Source organism: Lynx canadensis, chromosome A1 (genome assembly GCF_007474595.2).
Source record: "Lynx canadensis isolate LIC74 chromosome A1, mLynCan4.pri.v2, whole genome shotgun sequence".
Classification (NCBI taxonomy): domain Eukaryota; kingdom Metazoa; phylum Chordata; class Mammalia; order Carnivora; family Felidae; genus Lynx; species Lynx canadensis.
In genome coordinates, this window is record NC_044303.2 from 209681122 (window position 1) to 209708085 (window position 26964).

At 37.6% G+C, this 26964-nt stretch overlaps 1 protein-coding gene across 2 annotated transcripts in view; it reads right to left on the reverse strand.

Moving 5' to 3' along the window:
• Positions 1-26964, reverse strand: part of WDR70 (WD repeat domain 70) — a 295765-nt gene that overhangs the window by 28206 nt on the left and 240595 nt on the right. For both annotated transcript variants that reach the window (XM_030331030.1, XM_030331039.1), the window contains 3 exons: positions 25929-26028; positions 23182-23266; positions 21588-21726 (listed from right to left, as the gene is read on the reverse strand). In XM_030331030.1, coding sequence (XP_030186890.1) covers positions 21588-21726; positions 23182-23266; positions 25929-26028 — 324 coding nt within the window. The remainder of the gene's footprint in view (positions 1-21587; positions 21727-23181; positions 23267-25928; positions 26029-26964) is intronic.

Sequence of the window (26964 nt, forward strand, 5' to 3'; positions counted from 1 at the left end):
GATGCACACATGGCTGGTCAGCATAAACGCTCAGGGAGAAGCACATTTACCCTCCTTTTCACATGGAAGCAGGGAGAATGCAAATAAGACCCGCTGAACTAAACAGTCATTCCAGAGCTCCATCCATTGTGGCGATGAGTCATCAAAGCAGCCAATGAGGGCTCTGCGAGCAGTCTAACTTAGGCAAAGGATACTTAAGGCTCAATTACCCTAAGACTGGTTATTAATCAAATACTACAGGGATTCCAAAACATGGAATGAAGAAACAGAATTCAAAGTCAAAGGTGGGTGGGCCTTTTCTGTTTATTAATATTTATTGTGTGTGTTTAGCTAACCTTTGTAAACTTTGCAGCTAATGCGGCTCCACACTTTGTCCTGTCAAGGAAATGCATCTTAGAGCAGAGAGCTGGCCATCTGCCAAACCAAACAATCCCTGAGACAGCGGCAGGGCTGGGGAGCAAGCCGAGCTGCCACGCTGCTAACTTGTCAAACATACATACCGGGCTTTACTTAACAACAATGGGACACGTGCCTGCTAGAAACCCAACGAACTATCAGAAGACAGATGAGCTATAGTTACTTAAAGAGAGTGCATTCAATCAAGCAACCATCCGCCCAAGACTTCCTTTGTCCTCTGGCCTGGAGGAGGTGCTTCTGTGGCTGGGGGTTGACACAGTTAGACTGACAGATTTCCTGAGCAATGCAGCAAACATAGGGTACATAACATGTCTGAATGGCAGGACCAGAGAAGAATATGGCACGAGAGCTACAAGGATCCAAGGAAAAGCCTTCACACCGTATCATGAGATTCAAATGGCGGAAGACTACTATAGTGCAAAGAACTAGATTCTGAAAATAGTCTGCATCTTTTAATATACTGATTTGCTTAATTAAATTAATAAAGCATTTTATTCTCACACGAATCTACTTCATCCTACCAAAACAATGCAGGTCCACTAATGGCCTCCTCTAGCTACCTAGGCTGAACTCCATTTTAGCATAAAATTAGGTTCAGTCTTGAAAGCCTACCTTCATTTTAGCATTGTAATTTGGTAGTGCAGAGTAACCACAATCTGCCCCAAAGGTACTTAACTCTAGCAGCAGCCAGAAAGAGACGGTACTAGGGCTGGAGATCATAAACAAGATGACAGGAAGGAGGTACGAGACTAATGTGCTTAATACAGAGATCTTTCTTCTCCACAGGGACCAAAGGAAAAAGAGGGCGGTGGGCTGGGGAGAAAAAGAGCACTGTGTACAAATAGCAGTATCAATATTCCAAAACAGGAATTTCGGAATTACCCCTCAGCAAAAATAAAAAGGCCACAAAAAATTCCAAATAATTTATTTCTGTGGTTTTTCTGGTTTACTTTAAGCAAAATCATGGAAGCAAATAAAGACAGGAGAAGGAAACCAATGAGAGAAATGAATTTATATTTAAGGACATAGTGGGAAGGGAACTACTAAGTATCTGGAACTTTATATTATTTAAAGTAATTGAATCCTTGCAACAACAATACTACAAAATTAGTAACGTCAGTCTCATTTCACAAGAACAAGAAACGGAGGCTTGTAGGAGGGTGTGTGACTTTCCTAAGGCCACATAACTTGTAGAGAGAGGAGCTGGGATCAGTGGGGAGGTTTTCTCAACTCCAGTGCTCATTTCCTGATACTACTTAATTATGCAAAGTCCTATTTTAGAAGATGGGGAGGAAGGGCTGTGGGAGATTTGAAATCATTCCCAAACCCACCTCAGCCAGAAGTAGAAATCTTAGCAAGTTTATATTAAAAAGCAGATGGTATAACTAAAATCATAAAGGAAAAGGCCGACTACTACCCAGGTCATAAATGTTACTATAAAAGAAATCAATGCCTGTGTAATATCTGAGGCATCTGTAATACACATATCTAAACACACCCTTATTCTACTTTACATGCTAAAAGAAGCCTAACATCCTTCATAATTTTATATCTTAAACATGATTATGATGAAACACACTTCCTGATCCTTCCCAGCTGCTGACCCACACTGTAAACCAAACTCCATCTGGTTTTTTCATGTTTGGTTTTTGTCACATAGTACACGAATGGATAAGTTAACTAGCGATCCTTTGGGAGAAAAAGCATTTTTCAGAATTTTCAAATAAGGAGGCTTACACCTGTCTATGAAGGAGACGGTCCAATTGTTTTGCAGACCTGTGCAGTGGCAGCCTTGTAGTCATGGACATCCTCGGGAATACCCAGTGCATTTGAGTGGCTGCTTGGGCGCTAATTCCCAAGGCTAAGATCACAGATCAAGATGCGTCCAAAATAAACAAAAAGCAGATGAAAATGGAAAAATACTGGAGAAAGAACTTTCTTCAAATTTCACTCACCCAAGGTTTATTTCACAGAAAGAAAAACTGCTTTCTAAATTAAAATACTGAACCACAGAGGTAGAAGAGTAAGATGGGAATTCTTTATACTTTTCTAGGCTGTTTGTCCTGTCCTGCCAAAGCTCTGCTTTTCCCAAACTTGGATTATTCTGCAGTATGCATGGACCATGGGGCTCGGCCTCATCCCTCTGAAGTTCAGGAAGCAAACCTGGTGAATAAGCCTCAGTCTCCAATAAATACAACTCTTCAACACCCACCTGATCTCCATGGAGACATCCCTCAAATGGAAAAAATTAAAGACAGACATTTTCTCTGCTCTTCTAAGTCCACACCTATCCTTTTTTTCCTCCTCCAACTCCAAGGAAGCCCTACCATGAAGGCCAGACGTGTACCAACTGTCACTCTCTGCCGGAAATCTTCTCAACATTCCCCCCTTCCCTGCCCCAAATAATTTTCTGATAACCCAGATAGCATCTCAATGGTGAAAAGAAAAAAAAGGCCACACCATTTTTATAGATGTAGGGTTTGCTGCAGAAAAACCAAACAAGGAAAATGTTGCTCTATACTTGCCATAAATATCTGATAAAGATGTACAGATTATGCCTTTTAAAAACTAGCACCCAATTATCGAATTAATTCTCATCAAACCCATGAAAAATTCATTTATTAAAATCTTTTCATTTTCAGCCTATGCTCTAAAATTAAGGTAACTGTTAAAGCAACAAAAATCCGAAAACCTGGTAGTTGTCCTTGGCACTAAATGAATCACATCTGTATCTGATAATAAAAATGCCTAAAGAATGTCATCACAAGAAAAAGTTCTCAGAGAAAACGGAAGGTCTCTTGGGTAAGAAAATTAAATACAATTTTCTTCGTCTAATTCAAAACACTAATGTTAGTTCGCTCCAATCCACTTATTTGAGAAGAATTTATAAAGGCAAAGAAAGCACAAATAATGACTGAAGAAAACTGGTAATTACTCTTATTAACAACATTCTGGGAGCAGGAAATGGGAGGCTGGAAGCTGGAGTCCACAAGATGAGTGACACCTGTGGTGAAGCCCACCAGGCAAATATCCCAGCGGTCCCACACCACAGTGATCCACATAGAAGCAGCACTTACTGGAGGCACAGTCCCACAATTCTGGCAGAGCTTCCCACTGGTGGGCACAGGATAGTTCCAGGTGTGCTGAAACAGGGAGCTCCTCAGGACTGAAATGGGCCTAGGGCACGAGAGCCTTAGGCAAATCAGTTCCAGCAAAGAGGAGCCTTATCTGTTTATACCACACGTTATCATTATGGGCACCAGGTTGAGAAAAAACTTCCGAAGCACTACCTAATGCCATGTCTCTCACTCTAATCTACACATACCGAGGACTCTTTATCCTTCTTCATTTATGAAGAGTTAGAGATGGCCAAGGCCATACATGAAAAACCCACAGCTAACATCATATTCAGTGGTGAAAAACTGAGAGAGAAAAAAAGAGAAAATGGTGAAAATTCAGTGGTGAAAAATTCAGTGGTGAAAAAAAAAGAGAAAATCTTTCTCCTAAGATCAGGAACAAGATAAAAATGTCCACTCTCACCATTTTTATTGAACATAGTACTGGAAGTCCTAGCTATAGCAATCAGACAAGAAAAAGAAATAAAAGGCATCCACATTGGTAAGGAAAAAGTAAAACTTTTCTATTTGCAGATCACATGACATTATATATAGAAATCTCTAAAGACCACCAAAAAACTATTAGAACTAACAAATGAATTTGGTAAGGTCACAGGAAACAAAATCAATATACAGAAATCCATCACATTCCTATACACTAATAATAAAGTGGCAGAAAGAGAAATTAAGAAAACAATCTCATTTAAATTGCACCCAAAATAACAAATTACCTAGAAATAAGCTTAACCAAAGAGGGGAAAGACCTTTATTCTGAAGTAAAAAACAGTGATGAAAGAAATTAAAGATGACACAAACAAATGGTAAGATGTTCCATGCTCATGGAGTGGAAGAAAAAATCATTACCTAAAGCAATCTATGGATTTAATGCAATCCCTATCAAAACACCAACAGCATTCTTCACAGAACTAGAACAAAGAATTCTTAAAATGTGTATGGAACCACCAAAGATCCCAGATAGCCAAAGCAATCTTGAAAAAGAGGAACAAAACCGGAGGTATCACAATCCCAGATATCAAGATATACTACACCAAGCTGCACTAATCAAAACAGTATAGTACTGGCACAAAAATAGACACATAAATCAAGAGACCAGAATAAAGAGCCCAGAAGTAAATCCATAATTATACGGTCAATTAATCTTCAACAAAGAAGTCGAGAATATGCAATGGGGGGAGAAAAAAACAGTTTCTTCAACAAATAGTGCTGGGAAAACTGGATAGCTACATGAAAAAGAAATGAAACTGGACCCCCTTCTCACACCATATACAGAAATAAACTCAAAGTGGATTAAGGACCTAAATGTGAGACCTGAAACCATAAAAATCTTAGAAGAGAGCACAGGGAGAACTTTCTCTGACACTGGTCATGGCAACATTTTTCTAGATATGTTTCTTAAGGCAAGGGAAACAAAAGCAAAAACAAACTATTGGGTCTACATCAAAACAAAAAGCTGCTGCACAGCAAACTATCGATAAAACTAAACAACAACCTACTGAATGGGAGAAGATATTTGCCTATGACATATCCGATAAAGAGTTAGTATCCAAAATACATAAAAAACTTATATAACAACACTCAAAAAACAATCTGATTAAAGAATGGGCAAAGGACTTGAACAGACATTTTTCCAAAGAAGACATGTAGATGGCCAAAAGACACATGAAAAGATGCTCGATATCACTCATCATCAGGGAAATGCAAATCAAAACCACAATGAGATATCACCTCATACCTGTCAGAATGACTAAAATCAAACACACAAGAGACAACAAATGTTGGTGATGATGTGGAAAAAAATATACCCTTACTCACTGTTGGTGGAAATGCAAACTGGTACAGTTTTGAGGAACTTGAGGTTCCTCAAAAAATTAAAAATATAATTGCCGTATCATCCAGTAATTCCACTACCTAGGATTTACCCAAAGAAAATGACAACACTAATTCAAAAAGATATACGCACCCCTATGCTTATTGCAGCATTATTTACAATAGCCTAATTACGGAAGCAACCCAAGTGCCCATCAAAGGACGAATGGATAAAGAAGATGTGGTATATATATACAATGAAATACTACTTAGCCATAAAAAAGAATGAAGTCTTGCCATTTGCAACAACATAGAAGGATCTTCAGGGTATAATGCTAAGTGAAATAAGTCAGTTGGAGAAAGACAAATACTATGACCCCACTCATAAGTGAAATTTAAGGAGCAAAACAAACCAGCAAAGATAAAAGGAGACAAACCAGAGTTAAGAGTCTCTTAACTATAGAGAACAGATGGTTACCAGAGGGGAGGTGGGTGGAGGATAGGTGAAAGAGATGATGGGGATTAAGAGTATACTTCTCCTGATGAGCACTGAGTAACATAAAGAATTAAGTCACCATATTGTACACCTGAAACTAATACAACACTGTGTGCTAACTACACTGGAATTAAAACTTTAAAAAAGATAGAGATGGGCATAAAGATAATAACCATACATCCTCTTCTTATATGAATAAACAAAGAACAAGTGGATAAAGCTGTTAAATCCCTAACTACAAGATAAGAAATATACATAATTAGATCTTGGAAATCATCAAGTATGTAAACCCCCCCCCCCCCCCCCCCCAAATAAAGGAAAAACTCAATGTTCAAAAATGAACTATACAGGATATGTAAAGCACTATTTATCTTAATATAGTATGGGTAAAGATGTTTTACTAATCATACTCTTTTACTTAGTCCTTTGGGGGTCTCGCAACCCCTCCTCATTCATGACATAGCATTATCTATCACTCCAAAAAAGAAAAAAACAACACTATCCTGGGATATGTGTTAATTATAGACTCCTTTCTTCCTCACACTATATATAATTGTGGGAGTTTGGCCAGAGTTCCAACAGAACAGCTGGAAAACTTGTTACCAAAGATCGTTCATCAAATTCAGGTTGGGAGAGGAAAAACTGTCACAGAATGTCCTACAAGACATGAAGTCTTTCACTGGTCTGCTATCAGTGGGAAGTAATACAGTGTTGGGGTTAGACAACAGAGCACTAGTCATTAGTGCATTATATGTTTCCACATTGTATAAAGAATAGTGTGTCATTCTCAACACCTTTAAACATCTATAAAATCAAGTTCTCTGGCTATTCGGGGTCTTTGTGGTTCCATACAAATTTTAGGATTGCTTGTTCTAGCTTCGAGAAGAATGCTGGTGCAATTTTGACTGGGATTCCACTGAATGTGTACAGTGCTTTGGGTAGTATTGACATTTTAACAGTATTTATTCTTCCAATCCATAAGCATGGAATGCTTTTCCATTTCTTTGTTTCTTCTTCAATTTCCTTCATAAGCTTTCTATAGCTTTCAGCATACGGATCTTTTACATCTTTGGTTAGGTTTATTCCTAGGTATTTTATGATTCTTGGTGCAAGTGTGAATGGGATCAGTTTCTTTATTTCTCTTTCTGTTGCTTCATTATTGGTGTATAAAAATGCAACCGATTTCTGTACATTAATTTTGTATCCTGCGACTTTGCTGAATTCATGTATCAGTTCTAGCAGACTTTTGGTGGAGTCTGTCGGGTTTTCCATGTAGAGTATCACGTCATTTGCAAAAAGTAATATTGAAGAAAACCAAAGTGGGAGGCATCACAATCCCAGACTTTAGCCTCTACTACAAAGCTGTAATCATCAAGACAGCATGGTATTGGCACAAAAACAGACACAAGGACCAATGGAATAGAATAGAGACTCCAGAATTGGACCCACAAATGTATGGCCAACTAATCTTTGGCAAAGCAGGAAAGAATATCCAATGGAAAAAAGACACTCTCTTTAACAAATGGTGCTGGGAGAACTGGACAGCAACATGCAGAAGGTTGAAACTAGACCACTTTCTTACACCATTCATAAAAATAAACTTAAAATGGATGAAAGAACTGAATGTGAGACAGGAAACCATCAAAACCCTAGAGGAGAAAGCAGGAAAAAACCTCTCTGACCTCAGCCGTAGCAAATTCTTACTTGACACATCTCCAAAGGCAAGAGAATTAAAAGCAAAAATGAACTATTGGGACCTCATGAAGACAAAAAAGCTTCTGCACTGCAAAGGAAACAATCAACAAAACTAAAAGACAACCAACGGAATGGGAAAAGATATTTGCAAATGACATATCAGACAAAGGAATAGTATCCAAAATCTGTAAAGAACTCACCAAACTCCACACCCGAAAAACAAATAATCCAGTGAAGAAATGGGCAGAAGACATGAATAGACACTTTTCTAAAGAAGACATCCAGATGGCCAACAGGCACATGAAAAGATGCTCAATGTCACTCCTCATCAGGGAAATACAGATCCAAACCACACTGAGATACCACCTCATGCTGGTTAGAGTGGCTAAAATGAACAAATCAGGAGACTATAGATGCTGGAGAGGATGCGGAGAAACGGGAACCCTCTTGCACTGTTGGTGGGAATGCAAACTGGTGCAGCTGCTCTGGAAAACAGTGTGGAGGTTCCTCAAAAAATTAAAAATAGTTCTACCCTATGACCCAGCAATAGCAGTGCTAGGAATTTACCCAAGGGATACAGGAGTGCTGATGTATGGGGGCACTTGTACCCCAATGTTTACAGCAGCACTTTCAACAATAGCCAAATTATGGGAAGAGCCTAAATGTCCATCAACTGATGAATGGATAAAGAAATTGTGGTTTATATACACAATGGAATACTACGTGGCAATGACAAAGAATGAAATATGGCCTTTTGTAGCAACGTGGATGGAACTGGAGAGTGTTATGCTAAGTGAAATAAGTCATACAGAGAAAGACAGATACCATATGTTTTCACTCTTACGTGGATCCTGAGAAACTTAACAGAAGACCAGGGGGGAGGGGAAGGGGGAAAAAAAAGTTACAGGGAAGGAAGGAGGCAAACCATGAGAGACTCTTAAATACTGACAACAAACTGAGGGTTGATGGGGGGGTGGGAGAGAGGGGAAAGTGGGTGATGGGCATTGAGGAGGGCACCTGTTGGGATGAGCACTGGGTGTTGTATGGAAAACAATTTGACAATAAATTATATTTAATGTAAAAAAATCAAGTTTTTCTTTTCTGATATTTTGTAAAGGAGTCAAGTATTTTTCTTCTTCAGGGTTGTACTATCAAGTGGCTAATTCTTCACTCAGTTTTGTCGTTCATGGTAATCGTATCTATACAAGGAAATATAAATAAGTTTAAATACCAATTAAATAAAATCCCAAACTCTCATGTAGAGAAGGGAAAAAAATGTTTCTATTTAATCAAAAGGGTAATACTGACTTTTGCTACTGTTTTTACTTGTCCAGAAATGGAAGCAAAACAGTAAACAGAAAACATTTCTTTGAAACTGCTGACACCAGTAAGTAGCAGATGCCTTTTAATATAGCATGTTACAGGGTTAAATGCCACTAGAAAATGAGTAAACTATTAAACTGAACAAGCCCTCCTTTTGGTCCTCATTCTTTCGCTTTCCATGATTTATGAAGTCTAAAGTAGCATGTGATTGCCACTTCAACTCAATATAACTCTAAAAATGAGATCATTTCACACAGATTCTCAAATAGATAATTACAGGAAAGGCATCTCACTATAGACTTTGAATGTGAATTCCTATAGCAACCATTATTTCAAAGAAGAGCATGGCTGAAAAGAGAGTATCAGAGATAAGAGAAATGTTGAGAAAATATGAGCCACAAGGAAATGTTTAAAAAAAAAAAAAAACCAACTAAGTTTGGTTCCCTTAGACAAGACTGAACAGAAACTTTATAAGAGGAAACAGAGGATGTTGGCCAGCTGTTCTCCAACTCCATGAGGACTGGAGTAAAGGATGTGGGCTCTAAGCATACGAATGTGAGGCTAAAGTACAGAGGAAAAAGAAAATGATCTGATGGTAAGAGATTTCAACAGGAATGAACTCTTTGGGAGGGCTGCAAAATCTTCTCTTAAGAGTAAGTCTAAATTTCATATAAAAGACGTAAGCTGTGGTTCGCAGAACAGGAGACAGATTCTGGAAGATCATATTGAGAAACTGAACAAAGTATGCTTGATGCCAGATGGCAGCTAATTAAGCAAAAGCCAGGAGCTTTGCCTGTGGCGCAGTTATGTCAAGGGAACATGCCACCAGAATAGGAGAAGGGACCTACACCAAGATCAATGACAGTATTTTACTTCCTACAATATGAATGTCCTCACAAATGTGCAGGAATCTTAGAAGCTTCCTCCTAAGTCACATCTACTGCAATCTGTACTACTTCATTATGCATTTTCCATTACCATTGTCATTTTTTTAATGAAAAAAAAAAAAAGAAAAAAGAAAAGAACTGGTTTGGGTGAGACAAAGGAAACATTCCACTCAGTCCTCCCTCCGAACACAGTTATAGAAGACAGAAGGCATGGAACACCTACTCGAGGACTCTGAAAAGTAAATAGTATAGGTGGATTGGGGAATTAGTCCCAAATTCAAAGCATCACTGAAGCAGAAGTGAGTTTACCATTTCCCTCATTCTGGTACTTCCTCTATCCCCCACCCCAAATCTGTGATGCACAAAAATATCAAAATTTGAAAAAGACAGGTGAGTCCAACTCAGGTTTCCTTTTGCCTTAAGCTTTAATACAGCTTGGCACAGCACTGTTATTCATCCCACTTTTGTTTAAAACACTGGTATATTATTCATCCTGGATTTTTTGCATTAATTTTCATTTTTTATAATGTTGCATTAAAATGTCATTTATCTTGGGGTGCCTGCGTGGCTCAGTCAGCTAAGCGAATGACTTCGGCTCAGGTCATGATCTCATAGTTCATGGGTTCGAGCCCTGCGTCGGGCTCTGTGCTGACAGCTCAGAGCCTAGAGCCTTGCTTCACATTCTGTGTCTCCCTCTCTCTCTGTTCCTCCCCTGCTTGTTCTCTGTTTCTCTCTGTCTCTCAAAAATAAATAAACATTAAAAGAAAAAAAATTTTTAATGTCATTTATCTTGATTACTGAGTTATTTGGCACCTCCTTAAATTTTGTGCTTGAGCCTGGCCCTAGTCCAGGCCCTGCCTCAACTTAATGCCTCCCCCCATTTCATCAAACATTTAGCCCAAACTGGACCACCAGACCTAAATATAAGGCATAAAATGTTTAGAAGAAAATCTGGGTGATCTGGGGTCAGTCAAGGAGCTCTTAGACATGACACCAAAAGTACACTCTATAAAGAAAAAACTGATAAGTTAGGTTTTATCAACATTAAAATCTTTTGCTTTGTAAAATACACAACTAAGAAAAAGAAAAAAATAAGCAACAGACTAGGAGGAAATATTTGCAAATATCCTAAAAAGAACTTAACCTAAAAAGAACTTGGTGTCTAGAATAGATAAAGGACTCTGAAAACTTAACAAGAAGAACACAAACAACCTTGGTTTAAACCTGATTTAAAGAATTTCAAAAAAATTTGAAAAACTGGTGCTTCAACAACACAGAGTTTTGGTGGGGATATTGAGCAAGTGGAAAACAAATACACCGATGGTAAAAATGCAACACGGTGCTGTTAATTGGAAGAACAGCTTGGCATTTTGTTTTAAAAATAATCACATACTCACTGTATGACCTAGGAAGCCTACTCTTAGGTTTTTACTCTAGAGAAATGAATGAACTGAGATATGAATGCTTATGGCAGCTCTATACATAATCTCTAAAAACTGGAAACAATCACATGTCCTGCAGTAAACTGTGCTATCCCCACACAGTGGAATACTACTTGGCAATAAAATGTAACAACCAAATCAATACACACCATGACCTGGATGAATCTCAAAAGCATTCTGCCAAAAGATGTTGGTCTAAGAAGGTTATACGATATGAATCCATATAGAAGACAAGTTCTCGAAAAGGTAGTACTACAGTGGAGCACAGATCAGTGAACGCTAGGGGTTAGGAGAGGGGGGCAGGGGAGGCAGCGAGTGAGTGACCCCAGAAGCAGAGCACAAAGAAGTGTTTTGGGGGTGATGGAGCTGTTCTGTACCCTGACTGTGTTGATGGTGGCTACATAAATCCATACATGTGTTAAAAATCACAGAACTGAACATTTTTTAAAAGGATAGATTTTATTGTATAATTTTCAAAAATAATAACAATGAGTCAGCACTAAATTAGTTCTTATCATTTTCCTTACTTAAAAACAGTGAACGACTTGATAAGGCAAATATTACCAAAACATCAGGGATTTCTTTACTATTTGCATGTGCTTACAGATGAGTACTCAACTGTATTCTTCAAGTCCTGAGAACTACTGTCCTGGAACATCCACAACATGATAGTTTTATCCGCAACGAGAAGTAATTTCATCAAGTCTTACTGATACCAGCACCCCCTTGGACACTGTGAAGCTAACAGCTAACTTAGCAGGGGACTCCAGCTGAGGTCCAAGTTTACGTATGTATGTATGTGTGTATGTATGTATGTGTGTGTATGTGTGTATATGTATGTATGTATTTGCAGAAAGAGTGGGGGAGAGAGGCAGAAGGACAGAGAGAGTGAGAGAGTGAGAGAAAGAGAGAGAGAGAGAGAGAGAGAGAGAGAGAGAGAGAGAATATTCACAGGCTCCATCCTCAGCAAGGAGCCCAATGTGGGGCTCAAGCCCACAAACTGTAAGATCATAAACTGAGCCAGATCAAGAGTTGGACGCTCAACCAACTGAGCCACCCCGGTCCAGTACTGTTTAAATTGAACTCTCATAAGTATGCTGCTTGCCTCAAGAAATAATTTAGTAATCCAAACCACAGAAGCAGCCAAAATGCAATGTTGTTTTTCATCATAGCCCAATGGCATACCTTTTCTTCAGTGATCAAAGAAAATACTCCTACAGAAAGTAGTAGGTGCTGATCATTGTGCATCCTGACAATAAGACACTGTCCTAATGGCCATGTTGGAAATTAGCTCTTGACCCTAAAAAAGGTAGTGCTAGAGAAAGAACCATGTAACTGTTGTACTGGCAGATTTACATTAAAACTGCATCATTTTCTACTTACTCCCAAGTTCTTCATCAAGTATTCATACATCTCGGAAGACCAGGAAACGACCAGTGCTCATGTACCCTGCCTTCCTGTTCCCAAAGAGCAAATGCTCCAAAGACCTATGTTGAATATACTGTCTTATCACTTGGCTGTTGGGAAATACACATATTTTATTAAGTACAAATATGTTAATCGGTATCCATAGAGAATCTGCATTGTTTAATCCTCCCAAGAAAGTGAATTACAGCAAAATTTCATTAAGCTGATGCTGCTTTATTCAAAATAATACATAATTCAAAGCAACTGCTATTCCCTAGTCAACCAGCTGCCTGATTACTCTTTAATAAAAATCAGATAATGGAAAGCTAGTTAAACTCAAAGCCCATTTTTTCCATCCCCTGAGCTTCACATTAGGAAGGTTTCACTGTATTTTAGAAGGCAGATAAATGCCAAATATAATTTTTCTTTTGAGTTTATTTTCAGTTGGCATTCACACTGTCAATAGCTCCAGTTTCCTCTGTGTACTATTACCTGTATGATCCTGGCTGGGCAAAGACATTGCTTGACTCCTTTATTTCTAGAAAACACTTAAAGAGGTGCAATTCTGCCTGAGCTGGAATCTTCTATCAGTGAGACAGATCATTAGTCTACTCCCAGTATGAAATGAAAGAAGAGAGGAGTTGTTCAATTCTCCAGAGACCAGCTATCACAAGCCTAGCTTCATTAATTTGTTTGAAGTGAATTTCCAGAGTGGTTATATCCATACTCAAATGTAAGAACAAAGATACTTTCCAAAGCCATTTCTGAGGACTTCTGGAATAGCCATTAATTTGAATGACCTTTCTGCTCTCTTACATATGTACAAATAATGGAGGATGACTGTAGTCGGAATGGTCAGCATGTTCCTTACACTTATAAATTAAGATAAATAGCTAGCTAGCTTTGTGATGGGTCCATTATTTTATGGCTTTGTTATAACCATTTATTCTTTCCGTTAAATCTCTTTGGATTTAAAATATCAATACACTTTGCTAATAAAAACACAAAAATTTTTTATGTGAAATGAAAGCAGTAATACTTTCATTCTATGTTATAGGTCATTCTTTAGGTTAACAAATACAGCAATTTTCTTGGACATCAAAATTTATTAATTTAAATGTCATATGGGGAATAATCTATGTGTGACATGATTAGATATGTTATTTACTTTCTTAGTGATCTTTTCTACATTGTCAGATTTTTAGATTCAATATGTACTACATTTATAGCCAGAAAATACATTAAAATACCAAAAAGTTGGGGTGCCTGGGTGGCTTAGTTGATTGAGTGCCCAAGTCTTGATTTCAGGTCAGATCATGATCCCAGGGTTGTAGGGATTGAGCCCCACATCAAGCCCATTAGACTCTTAATCTTAAGCATGGAGCCTGCTTAAGATTCTCTCTCTTCCTCCCTCTGCCCTTCTCTCCCTGCGCTCGCACTCTCTCTAAGAAACAAAGAAATAAAAAAACCCAAGAGCTAATAAGATATAGTCCTCACTGATATATATGAAGAATCAGAGCTTGCAAGTTAAGGAAAAATAATGTAAATTCAAGTTCCCATCAGAACTTCACCTAATTAAATAAAGAAGGAAACATGGCTGATATGTTTATAGAAGTGTTTTGTTTTTTTTTTTTCAAAAGAAATCATTTTTTTTTTTTAGGGGCTCCTGGGTGGCTCAGTTGGTTAAACATCCAACTTTGGTTCAGGTCATGATTTTGTGGTCTGTGAGTTCAAGCCCCACATCAGGCTCTGTGCTGACAGCTCGGAGCCTGGAGCCTGCTTCCCATTCTGTGTCTCCCTCCCTCTCTCTGCCCCTGCCCCGCTCACACTTGCTCTCTCTCTCTCCTTCTCTCTCGCAAAAATAAATAAATATTAAAAGAAAAAAGAAACCATTTTTTTTAACACAATATGGACCTCACTTTCTCCTTAGTGTATCTAATAGACTATCTCCATAATAAGATAAATAGGTCTTAAATAAAGTATTTCTCCTTCCTTTGGTACATATATATGCTATAATTTAATTAATATAATTTTGACAATAATTATGTATTTTTCAATCAACACCCATGATAATAAGGGGCAGGAATACAGCCTGTAGTAAGTAAGTAAATAAATAAATCTGGCAGAAAAACTTCAAGTTCTCCCTATCTTTTAGGGGAAGGCCAGAGTTAATAATAAACAGAAAAGTCATTGTTTTTATTTCACTTTCCTCCATTTGATGAAGATGCAAATAATTGATAAAGTCCCAGGAAGACAGATCCAGAATATACACTTTCTCTAACTGTAGAGTTGGCTCCATGAAAAAAATTAATAATAAGAACTCAAACTGATTATACCAATTACTTGACATTCTGAGTTTCTTTCTTAAATAACATAAATGAGATATGCATAATCTAGATTTCATTTCTCACAGGAAGGGGATATTCTGGAGAACAAGTAATGGTAGAAAAGAAGCAAAAACCTTGGATAATCCTTGCTCTATACGTTCTCTTTGGTGGTTAAATAATGTTCCTAAAGATAATCAGATATGTTTTAGTCACAAATGAATCTTTTTTCTTCCTTAAAATGCTATTGTATTTCTTCTGTTGGTACTCGTATTCTCAATCAACTTTGAAATATCTAAAGCAGTTTAGTTGAAAATGAATGAACGAATGAATGAATGAATGAGTGAAATAAAGCAGTCTAGTTGAAAATACCAAAGCAAATTTCCCTTCCTTTTCCTTAAGTGGCCATATACCAGATCAGTTTGCTAGATGCTATAGCCAAGTTTTGTAAATAAAAGTTTGATTTTTTTTCCTTCTATTCCTCACTTTGTTCAGTCAATGTTCACAGAAACAGAGTTCCCTCACCAAAGCACATAAGCTAACAAATCAGAAGAATAGTCAGGATCAAGTGTGAAATTTCTGGCTTTTTGCCTTTCTACTTTTTTTCCTTAAACATTTTTTTTAGTGTTTATTTATTTATTTCTGAGAGAGAGAGACAAGAGAGAGAGTGCAGGGGAGGGGCAGAGAGAAAGGGAGAGATGGAATCCCAAGCAGGCTCCACACTGTCAGTTCAGAGCCTGATGCGGGGCTTGCACACACGAACCATGAGATCAGGACCTGAGCCAAAACCAAGAGTCGGATGCTTAACCAAATGAGCCACCCAGGCGCTCCTTCTTTTTCACTCTTTTCCTCTTTACCCAATTTCTTTTGGGTAAATTATTTCTGAAAGCAACTGAGGTGAAGAGGCTGCCATCTTAAATAATACCAGGTCAAAAAACTTTATTCCATTATGCTTGGGTTAAAGAGTATAAATGGTAATGTTAGAATAATTGTATAAATCATGTCCTTTGATTTATATTAGTTAAAAAGAGGGAAATTCTGTTAGTCATTTTATAACAAATTATAGTTTGATGAAAAATCACTAAGTTAGTAATAGACCATAACGTTATTTCAGGGCATCTCCTGAAATAACTAGAACTTTGAAAAGGTTTGAAACTGTCTATGTTTCTTCCAAACATAATTATTTTTTTATTTTTATTTTTATTTTTTTTTTCAACGTTTATTTAGTTTTGGGACAGAGAGAGACAGAGCGTGAACGGGGGAGGGGCAGAGAGAGAGGGAGACACAGAATCGGAAACAGGCTCCAGGTTCTGAGCCATCAGCCCAGAGCCCGACGCGGGGCTCGAACCCACGGACCGTGAGATCGTGACCTGGCTGAAGTCGGACGCTCAACCGACTGCGCCACCCAGGCGCCCCCCAAACATAATTATTAAAAAAAAAATGATACATCATCTCCAAATTATATTTTGTTCATTCTTTCTCTCCTATACTTTGATCACATAAAATAGAGTAATGGTAGCCTTTTACACAATATATAAAAGCTTAGAACCCCATCTTACACAAAAACTAAAGTGAGCTTGTAAAACTCAAGATTCAAGTTATATTCTGGAATTTATCTTAGAAAGGAGGCTAAGCACACTACCCGAATCATAAAAAATTAGATGATAAATGAGAAATGTGCACTTTTTTTTTTTTTTTTTTTTTAAACACATTTTTGTGATATGTTCTCCTTTTTTTTTTTTTTTTTTTTTTTTTTTTTTCAACGTTTATTTATTTTTGGGACAGAGAGAGACAGAGCATGAACGGGGGAGGGGCAGAGAGAGAGGGAGACACAGAATCGGAAACAGGCTCCAGGCTCCGAGCCATCAGCCCAGAGCCTGACGCGGGGCTCGAACTCACAGACCGCGAGATCGTGACCTGGCTGAAGTCGGACGCTTAACCGACTGCGCCACCCAGGCGCCCCGAAATGTGCACTTTTTTTAAGTTGAGTAAACACAATTGAACTACAGAGAAACATCTAAAAATAATTTTGGAATTGTAAAATGTGTATGAACATCATACAATAAAAATAGTAAATGTTAAAGAAACGTTTGTCATTTCCTAGTGAAGTGTATCTCTACGTTGAATAGAGAAAAAAATTTTTCAGAGCATATGACAATGCAGAGACTGGAATTAAAACTAGTTTTTCCTTTAAGTTTGTTTCAAAAATAAATGAGGAAAATGCAATTATTATGTTTTTAAAAAGCTATTTATTGTGAAAGTTATAGTATAGTTTTTAGTTATTAGGAAACTGTATAGCTGTTAACATCCCTGACTGAAGACAGTATTTGGTTCCATATATGTGCCGAGCTTGGCATTCTAAAATATAATGATGTAGGGGTGTATTTTTTTATTTTAGAAGAGGATGTGAGAATACAATCACTAGTATTTTATTCAAGTAAATGGATTCATCTAGGATAGACCTGAAGCCACCGTTGTCTGTGCCTAGCCGAGCAAGCACACCACTAACTGCTGATAGGAAGGATGAGATGTTGTCTTTTATGTAAATTAAAACTCAACATAGTAAGTACCTTACCACAGCAGAGTGCGGTATTTCCAAAAGAAATGACTATTCTGGTTTTTAATGACAAAAACACAATAAAAGAAGAGACATTTTTGGTCCTTCTAGCAAAATGCCCACCCTCTTTATCCATTCCAAAGAATACACTTATTTTCTTACATTCCAAGAAGACTTAAAACTTCAGAAAATAAATCAAAGAGACATTTTAAAGTTCCTTTAACATAACATTCTACTTACTATGTAAACAAACACAGTGCTGTCTGGGACAGGGGGTGGGGATGGGGCGGCCTGGGCAGCTCAGTCACGGTTAAGCGTCCAACTCTTGATTTCGGCTCAGGTCATGGTCTCAGGGTTCAGTTTGTGAGATGGAGCCGGGGTCGGGCTCTGTGCTGATAGCACACAGAGTCTGCTTGGGATTCTCTCTCTCTCCCTCTCTTTCTCTGCCCCTCCCCTGTTTGTGTGCTCTCTCTCTCAAAAACAAACTTCAAAAGAACAAAACAAACAATGCTGTCTAATATTAAGAACAAAAATGCAAACAAATCTTACATCAATTATGTAAAAGACCACTTTAAAGTGCCATGGCTTTGTCCCTATTTGAAGTTTTCTCTTCACCCATCTATTAATATGGATCTCAAAATCTGTTTTCTGACTTTTCTAACATAATTCAATATAAGGTACAATCCATTTACTTAATGACCATTCTCTTTTGTTTGCTTCTCTTCATTTGCTCATCCCTTAAAATTCAGGTTTCCTAGGGCTCATATTCTCCATCCTTTGTGCCTTAAACTAATCAGCAGCCACTATTTCAACTACAAAACTGCAAACATTTCTCCCAAAACTGTGTTTTCTCTTAGGCACCAAACCCATGTACCCATCTGCCTACTATCTCCACCCAGACATCCTGCTGGCATTTCAAGCTCAACATATCAACAATGCACTATATTTCTTCCAAATGCTGCTTTCTTTTCTTTTTCTTTCTTTTTTAATCTCAGAGAATACTGACCCAGTTTCCCAAGTAATAAACCTCAGCCTTCATACACAAATGAAATCTGATAAATCTAACCTTCACACTTCAGTAAAAATTAACTGTTCTAAAGCCTAAATCTGATTGTGTCATTCCGATGTTTTAAATAAACAAACAAACAAACAAACAAACAAAGACAACGTCACCTTCTTATTATGGCATACAAGATCAGGTTACTTTTCCATCTCTCCTGCCTCACTCTTTAAGACACACTTGCGCTCTCCAGTATGCATTACACGTACTTCTCCAGGATACCATTCACTTATTCAATAACTATTGATTAAATACGACCTGTATGTCTGTCAGTTCTAAGCACTGAGGATATCACAGCAAACACAACAACGTTTCTGCTCTAGTGGGCTTACATTACATCCTGGTGGAAGAACATAGATAAAACAAATAAACATACAATAGATGCAATGGCCGTAAGGGCTATGGAGAAAAAGATCTAGCTAGAAAAGCAACTCAGAGCAACACAGCAAATGGCATGTTCTATACACTACAAAAACCTAGTGTGTCTTAAAAGTGCAATCACACATCCCTTAATTTATTTAGGTTTCAATTTTAATTATACTTTATTTATTTATTTATTTATTTATTTTTATTGTTTGTTTTTTTCTTTTTCTTTTTTTTTTTATGAAATTTATTGACAAATTGGTTTCCATACAACACCCAGTGCTCATCCCAAAAGGTGCCCTCCTCAATACCCATCACCCACCCTCCCCTCCCTCCCACCCCCCATCAACCCTCAGTTTGTTCTCAGTTTTTAACAGTCTCTTATGCTTTGGCTCTCTCCCACTCTAACCTCTTTTTTTTTTTTCCTTCCCCTCCCCCATGGGTTCCTGTTAAGTTTCTCAGGATCCACATAAGAGTGAAACCATATGGTATCTGTCTTTCTCTGTATGGCTTATTTCACTTAGCATTACACTCTCCAGTTCCATCCACGTTGCTACAAAGGGCCATATTTCATTTTTTCTCATTGCCACATAGTATTCCATTGTGTATATAAACCACAATTTCTTTATCCATTCATCAGTTGATGGACATTTAGGCTCTTTCCATAATTTGGCTATTGTTGAGAGTGCTGCTATGAACATTGGGGTACAAGTGCCCCTATGCATCAGTACTCCTGTATCCCTTGGATAAATTCCTAGCAGTGCTATTGCTGGGTCATAGGGTAGGTCTATTTTTAATTTTCTGAGGAACCTCCACACTGCTTTCCAGAGCGGCTGCACCAATTTGCATTCCCACCAACAGTGCAAGAGGGTTCCCGTTTCTCCACATCCTCTCCAGCATCTAGAGTCTCCTGATTTGTTCATTTTGGCCACTCTGACTGGCGTGAGGTGATACCTGAGTGTGGTTTTGATTTGTATTTCCCTGATAAGGAGCGACGCTGAACATCTTTTCATGTGCCTGTTGGCCATCTGGATGTCTTCTTTAGACAAGTGTCTATTCATGTTTTCTGCCCATTTCTTCACTGGGTTATTTGTTTTTCGGGTGTGGAGTTTGGTGAGCTCTTTATAGATTTTAGATATTAGCCCTTTGTCCGATATGTCATTTGCAAATATCTTTTCCCATTCCGTTGGTTGCCTTTTAGTTTTGTTGGTTGTTTCCTTTGCCGTGCAGAAGCTTTTTATCTTCATAAGGTCCCAGTAATTCACTTTTGCTTTTAATTCCCTTGCCTTTGGGGATGTGTCGAGTAAGAGATTGCTACGGCTGAGGTAATTATACTTTAAAACCACAACACCATGAGTAATCCTGAAATGTACAGTCATTGAGAGGCATAACAGAACATGGCTTACTTCTGGAACAACCAATTATAATAATTTTATTTTTTGAGATTAAAGTTGATAGAGTCAAGAGTGTTTGCTTTGATTCTAACATTTTAGTTGGCTCTTGGCTGTACCCCCAAAAAATTATTATTAGTGCTGGCACATTTCAAATTATGTCATGAGATTAGAATCTATAAAACCCAAGTACTCATCTAGAATTAGTCTCATTGTTATTTCATTGTCTCTAACTATACCATGGTTTCAAATTTAGGGCCTACAAATTAAGACTCCATAGTAATACTAGAGCATTAGAGACAGGAGCTTTTTACTGGTGATTTAAAAACAGTTGTTCAATTGTCTGAATCATTTAAGTACATAATATGTCCCAACTGTTTACAAAGAGCTGAAACAACTGGAGAAGCCTACATTAAGGGCACTGTTTAAGATATAGGATATTGCTAAAGGATTTGACAGTGAGCCAAAGGAAACTTACAGACATTAACTGGTCTGTTTCATATTCAGAAAATAACAATGACTTACCTTACTATCGAAATAATAATACATACTTTAGAAGACTATAAAGGAATTCAGATTTTCCTCTGGGAAACTTCACTATTACTGCATCACATACAGCTCCAGTCTCAGGACAGGAATGAATGAATCAATGAACCAGTGCACGCATGCTGGAGTTTTAGTGCTTATATAAATATGTAAAGAAAACTAGTGGATTTTTTTTTTTTTTTTTTAGATAGCAGAAGTTAAATCTGAAATGTTTTAAGCTTCCAAATAACTAAATAGAAATTGAGCTCAGCGGAAACTCAGTCTTACAGCAATGACAATTCTGGCAAGCCAAATTCTGTCAAAGATTTCGTGGTTTAGGAAACGATGACACAATTCATCACTTTCTGAGGGCATAACTTTCATTTCTGTCCACAATCCCTGAATCTTCACAAACATGCACACTGTGGGACACTCGTTTCTACAGCCTACATAATAATTAGGTTAGCTTCTGCTCTCTTCAAACTGGTTGGCAGAGGGGCAAACATCCTCAGCCCAGCTGAAATTATGACTGAAGTGTGACAGACCCATAGGAAATACTGGGTCAAAGGAAGGGAAAGGGTAGATCAGCCAATCTGCACCAGTCTAATAATTCCTGTGCCGGAGAAAAAAAGCAACTACCATTGCACTGTAAGGGCCAGGGCTTATGTTCTATTTAAAAACTAAAACCAAAACAAAAGATGACTAAGAGGCAAACTTCACTTCATTCTCAAGGCTGAGAAGAAAAGAATTTACATACCGCATCTGTGATGTCTATTTCATACACCCTTTGGAAAGTCCGGCGCTCAAAGAAAACAAGTTTGCCGCTGCCACATCCCCTTTGAACAGATGTCCCAGTGACCACGAGTTTATCATCTGGACTGAAACAGCAGTCGGTCCTACAGACAAAAAACAGTATATAAGCATAAGCTTATGACCCTACAACAGTGAGTTAAATACAGTATAAACAACACCATTGTAATAAGAAGTAACTCTTATAGAGGGCTTACAGTAACTCAAGCACTTATTTTTTTGTTTGTTTAATTTTCACAATAATCCCATGAGGTAGATATTATTATTCCCATTTTACCGATGAGGAAACTGAGGCAGAGAGAGATTAAATAAACCTTGCCCAAGATCACAAAAGTAAGTGGTGCAGCTGGGATTCGAACTTAGGCAGTCTGATTCCAGAATGTGTGCTTTTAACTTCTACATGCTATATGTTTTAATGTAAAGGAAGTATGGGAAAAACTCAATTATAGACACTGATGGTACTATAGACAAATAGACATTGTATGACTAATGTCTAAGCAGTGATTATTTTGTCCAGTTTTGGAACTATGTTTTTTATCACCACTAACCACCATCCCCAAATAATTTGAGGTTTGTCAAGTCAAGCACCATGAAATGAGGAGCAGGTTGGACCGCTGGAACCTGACTGATGGCTAGAATTCAACAGTTCTTGTTATTAGAGATCTGGCCACCTGATTGTGAATAGTCTAAGACATGATCCAAAGAAGTCATGCAGTTAGCATAGCTTACAGCAGGCATAATAGTTCAAAAAAGTCTCATCAGCTATAAATTCATGTTTGTTTGTCCATCTGTTTGTCTTAACAGATAAATGCCATGGGCAATGGACCACGCTAGAATTAGTGCTCTGCTATTACACTGTTTCCTGCACTTGGCGCCTCCATCAACTTCACGCTCTCCCTGTTGGTCATTATTTAACACAGATGTGAAATTTTATTTCTACATAAATAGAAACTTTTGCTTAGGCACCAACTGTAGGACTTAAAGTTCAAATCCCACCTCAGCTGCCTCAGAAAAATCTTTACGTGTTTCAGTTGTCAACGTAAGACAATGGAGAGAACAGTGTTCAGCTACCTCGAGCAGGATGTTCTGACCAAGTGAAGGATAGTGAATTATTGACTGGAATTGAGATAAGAAAAATTGAGAAAACAATATATAATAATGCAATATGGAAAATTGCTTTGATGGAATGGGATTCAAATTTTAAAAGACAACAATATGGAGGTTTACCCTGTCATTTATACATATTAAAAAAAAAACAACTCAATCCCTTAAAATATTTTTACTGCCCCAAGACCTATGTGTGTATACACATAAACACACACATACAAATACATGAACATACATCATTTCAACTTCCAAAGAATTTTATGGTCTGAAGAATGTGCAAATGAAAAGAAAAAATAAAATGCATCTTCAAAAACAGATTTCAAATACTCTTCATATTTCTTTTTAGAAGACATACGATATAAATTAACATTAAGGTGAAGAAATTTCTTGTTCATTCTCTTATGTTTATCAATTATTTAAAATACGCTACTTACATTGGGAACATGGTAGGAAGACCCGAGGCTGAAAAAAGTGGCTTATTAAACTGTCGAATGTCCCATAATTTCAATGTATCATCACCTAATAGAGGAAAGAAAAATAAAAGACAGAAAGTGCATTGTGCAAAAAGAACTAGTTCCAAGCTTAGAGTTTGCTAACCTTAGTGTATAACTATACGAAGGAAAGAAAGAAAAAAAAAAGAGAAAGAAAGAAGCACATAAGTGTTTTACTTTTTTAACTGTTTGGGGAGTTTGAAAGTAGTAGATGTGAGAACAGTAGAAAGATATATGATAATGAACTGGTCTCCTAGAAATAAATTTTCCAACTGATGTAGCATCTGTAGGCTAGAAGGAACCCTGGAGAATCTACTCTAAGGAGTGATTTTACAGCAGCTGGCAGTTCCCCTAAGGTACAGTTGAGCATAACCTGACTGCTTAAGAAGGTATTAATTTAACAACCATCAGGACTGAAAATAGTTCAATTCACAACAGATTCTTTCTCCCGTTGGTGTGTAGATGAAGCTATCCATTAACATTAATGAGGGTGAGCCATGTGATTCCCTTCCCTCCAGTGTAACTCCACCTGTGGCTATCACTCTTCACTTTGCTGGGGAGTACAGCTTTTCCAAACTCTTTAAAGTATAATGGATATTCTTCTAAGAATCACTTTTTTATATTTCTATAGGGCTACTAACTAATATTCTTGACCGGAATGAAAGCCAAAACTCATATAAGTAATGTCTTTGCTGCTCTTTTTCCCCCATGTCCACAGCTGAGACCCGCCTCAACCCCTTGGGTCCAATAAGGAATCAATATCAGGTGCAAGTGAGGTGAGTGGAGAGTTCAATAAAAGTCTCCCCTCTCTCCCAAGTGACTCTTCCTCTGAAACACAACTTTTGGCAGGTGCACTAATCCACAACTGGCTGGACTGGGGTCCTGCTTATATTGGAAGAACTTTGTAAGATTCACCTTTTTGCTTTTAGTCTTGAAAAAAAAAAAAAAGATTACATATCCTTACAATTCTCAAACAGTAAAAAAAAAACATTAATCTGCATTAAAGAGTTTAGCTAAACTGGCAGGTTCTGGAACTAGTAGGGACATCTTACAACACCCAGGGACTCTGCTGAATTGACTTCCATCTGTCATATTCTATACACTCAGGAAGAAAAAGGATGGAATATAGTATACATGTTGTGTTGGCAACATGGTACCCAACAGCTATTACAGGATGGAAGGGGAAGGTAAGAATTATCACCAAAATGGCTTTGACTGAAATGGAATTAGTCCTATACTTCTAGTACTTAACAACTGGGTTGGGGCTGGCCTGTTTTAGAATCCTCTGAGAAGAATTTTCAAACTACACTTCTCTTATTCCCCTCTTGTCTCCCCACTGCACGTTGGAGATTTGGGTACACCTTCTAAAGGGGCAAGAGTAAATGTGAGAATTTCTAGGTGAAACATTTATCATTTGAAAAACTTTCCCAGAAGATTCAGATACAGACTCTTGGGGTAAGAACCACTATTTGTAAGTAAGGAGTACACATAGTTTTAAGTAAGAGTCATCTCAGGACTTGAACAGGTTAGAATTGATAAACCAAAATACATATTTTATAATACCCACCTTTTCCATATTTACCATAAATAGAAAATACATATACATGTGCTTTGATTTTTTACAATTATGTAAATAAGGGTAGTTTGGATATAATAGAGAAGGCTTCCTCAGAGGACAGAGAACCTGAATACAGTCCCCGAGGTACACAGACATGGAATGGCTGAACTGAGTGAAAGCTGTACCAAGTCTCTCCATCTCCCCCTCACTCCCACTACTCTCTACACCAGGCTGCAAATTCTTGCAGGAAAGGAACTCTGCCTATGATGTTCACATTGTATACCCAGCACCTAGCATAATGGTAACTCAGAGTAGTTACTCAACATAATATAGTAGTTGATGGAGTGAATGAATGACTGAATGTAGTGTTGCTAGATTAACATGGCCTATGGAATAAAGACTAAATCCTTTATTTGATATTTAAAGCCATCTGTAACATGGCTCCCACCTACTTACTCTGCTGTTTCTTTCCCTCCCCACAAATGGGCCTCCAGGAAGATCCTCAGTCATGTCCCATACTTCACGTAATGCTTTACTCATAAGCCGTCCTTACTATTCTCTTATCTCCTTCAGTTAACACTTAGCTTATCCATGTGAGAAGGATTCAGCAAAAAGGTACAACCCATATTCAACCATATGAGTGTGGATAAGTAAACTTATAATATGGTCACATAAAACTATATAGCTATTTAAAAAATGACACCCAGGTATACAACTTTTTTTTTTTAACTGAATTGTTACAGTGTTTGAACTGGAAAAAAAAAAATTAATGGTGAGCTAACAGAAGACTCTAAATTTAAAAACAGTATAGAAATACTGTAGAAAATCATCTACAAAATTCCATAAAGTAGAGGCAAAGGTCATCCTTGGAGGCTTCAAACTCTGATGGAATTTGAAGCTAAAATAAAAACTCAGGCAAAAAAGTACGTATTTTCTAAATTTGACTTGACAACTTCTAATAAAACAATTTTGCCAAATTGGATATGCATTTTAATGAAAAAGAAGACTGACAAAGTTACATTAACAAAAGCACAGCTACCTTTACTGTTAGGATATTGGTGTAACATTTATTAGGGTTAATTATGATCATTTTATATATAGAAATACATCCGAAAGAAAGTTTTTAACCTACCTCCACGAGAAGCAAGGACATTACCATCATAGGAAAAAGTCACGCAGGAAGTGTCTGTTCCTGGGTCATGAGCCTGTTTATAGTGGAATTTAGGATGAACCTGTTTGCAAAGACAAGCAAAGTGTTAATTAACATCTCATCTGAATTCAAACAAGAACATTTCTGTGGCAAGAGTATTTTACTCTATCATCTAGAAAAGGATATATATAAAATATTAATTTCATTTGATTATAGTTTTCTTTATCCTGGAAAAAAATTCAAATAGTTTCCAAAAACATCCATTTGCTCTAATAATAAAAAAGAGATTAAGTAAGTCCCATCTTTCAGACTGCCTTCGCAAGCTCTGAGCAACACAAGATCAACTCAGTATTCAGTTCTTATAAAGCTATTGGGACCATTTCCTATAGTTATCTGAAAGAGTAATATAAATAAAAATTACAAGTGAACATATTATTTATTAAATCAAATGTATCATTGTAGGACTGCCTGGCTGGCTCAGTCAGTAAAGTGTGTGAATCCTCATCTCAGGGTTCTGAGTTTAAGACCCATGTTGGGGGTGTTGCCTATATATATGTGTGTGTATTCACTGTATTCCTAGTATATGCCAGACACTGGCCATGTGGTTGTAGGCCTTGAACTCTCTTGTATGTGCCTGTAGGATAACGTTGTTGCGGGGGAGGAGGAGGGGGAGAGGTAACCCTGCTGCAATGCTAATCATACCCTAGGCACTCCATCCTCTATGGTCTCGTCTACTTCATTCTCACAGTCCACAAGTTAAGGTTCTACTATTATCATCTCCATGTTACATTTGAGGAAACTGAACCCCAGAGACTAAAGTTCCTTATCTAAAGCCACAGAGCTGGTAAGTGCTAGAGCTGGGTACAGGACCCAGGAGGCCTGCTCTTAAACACTACTTCTTTTCTGGTGATGTGTGTTAGTAATCTTTTTACTCCTAATATTGCTTCTTCACAGGTAATGACTTCTAAAAGTAACTCTACTATACTATACTAATCCTGTCACTCAGTTATGACTCAGT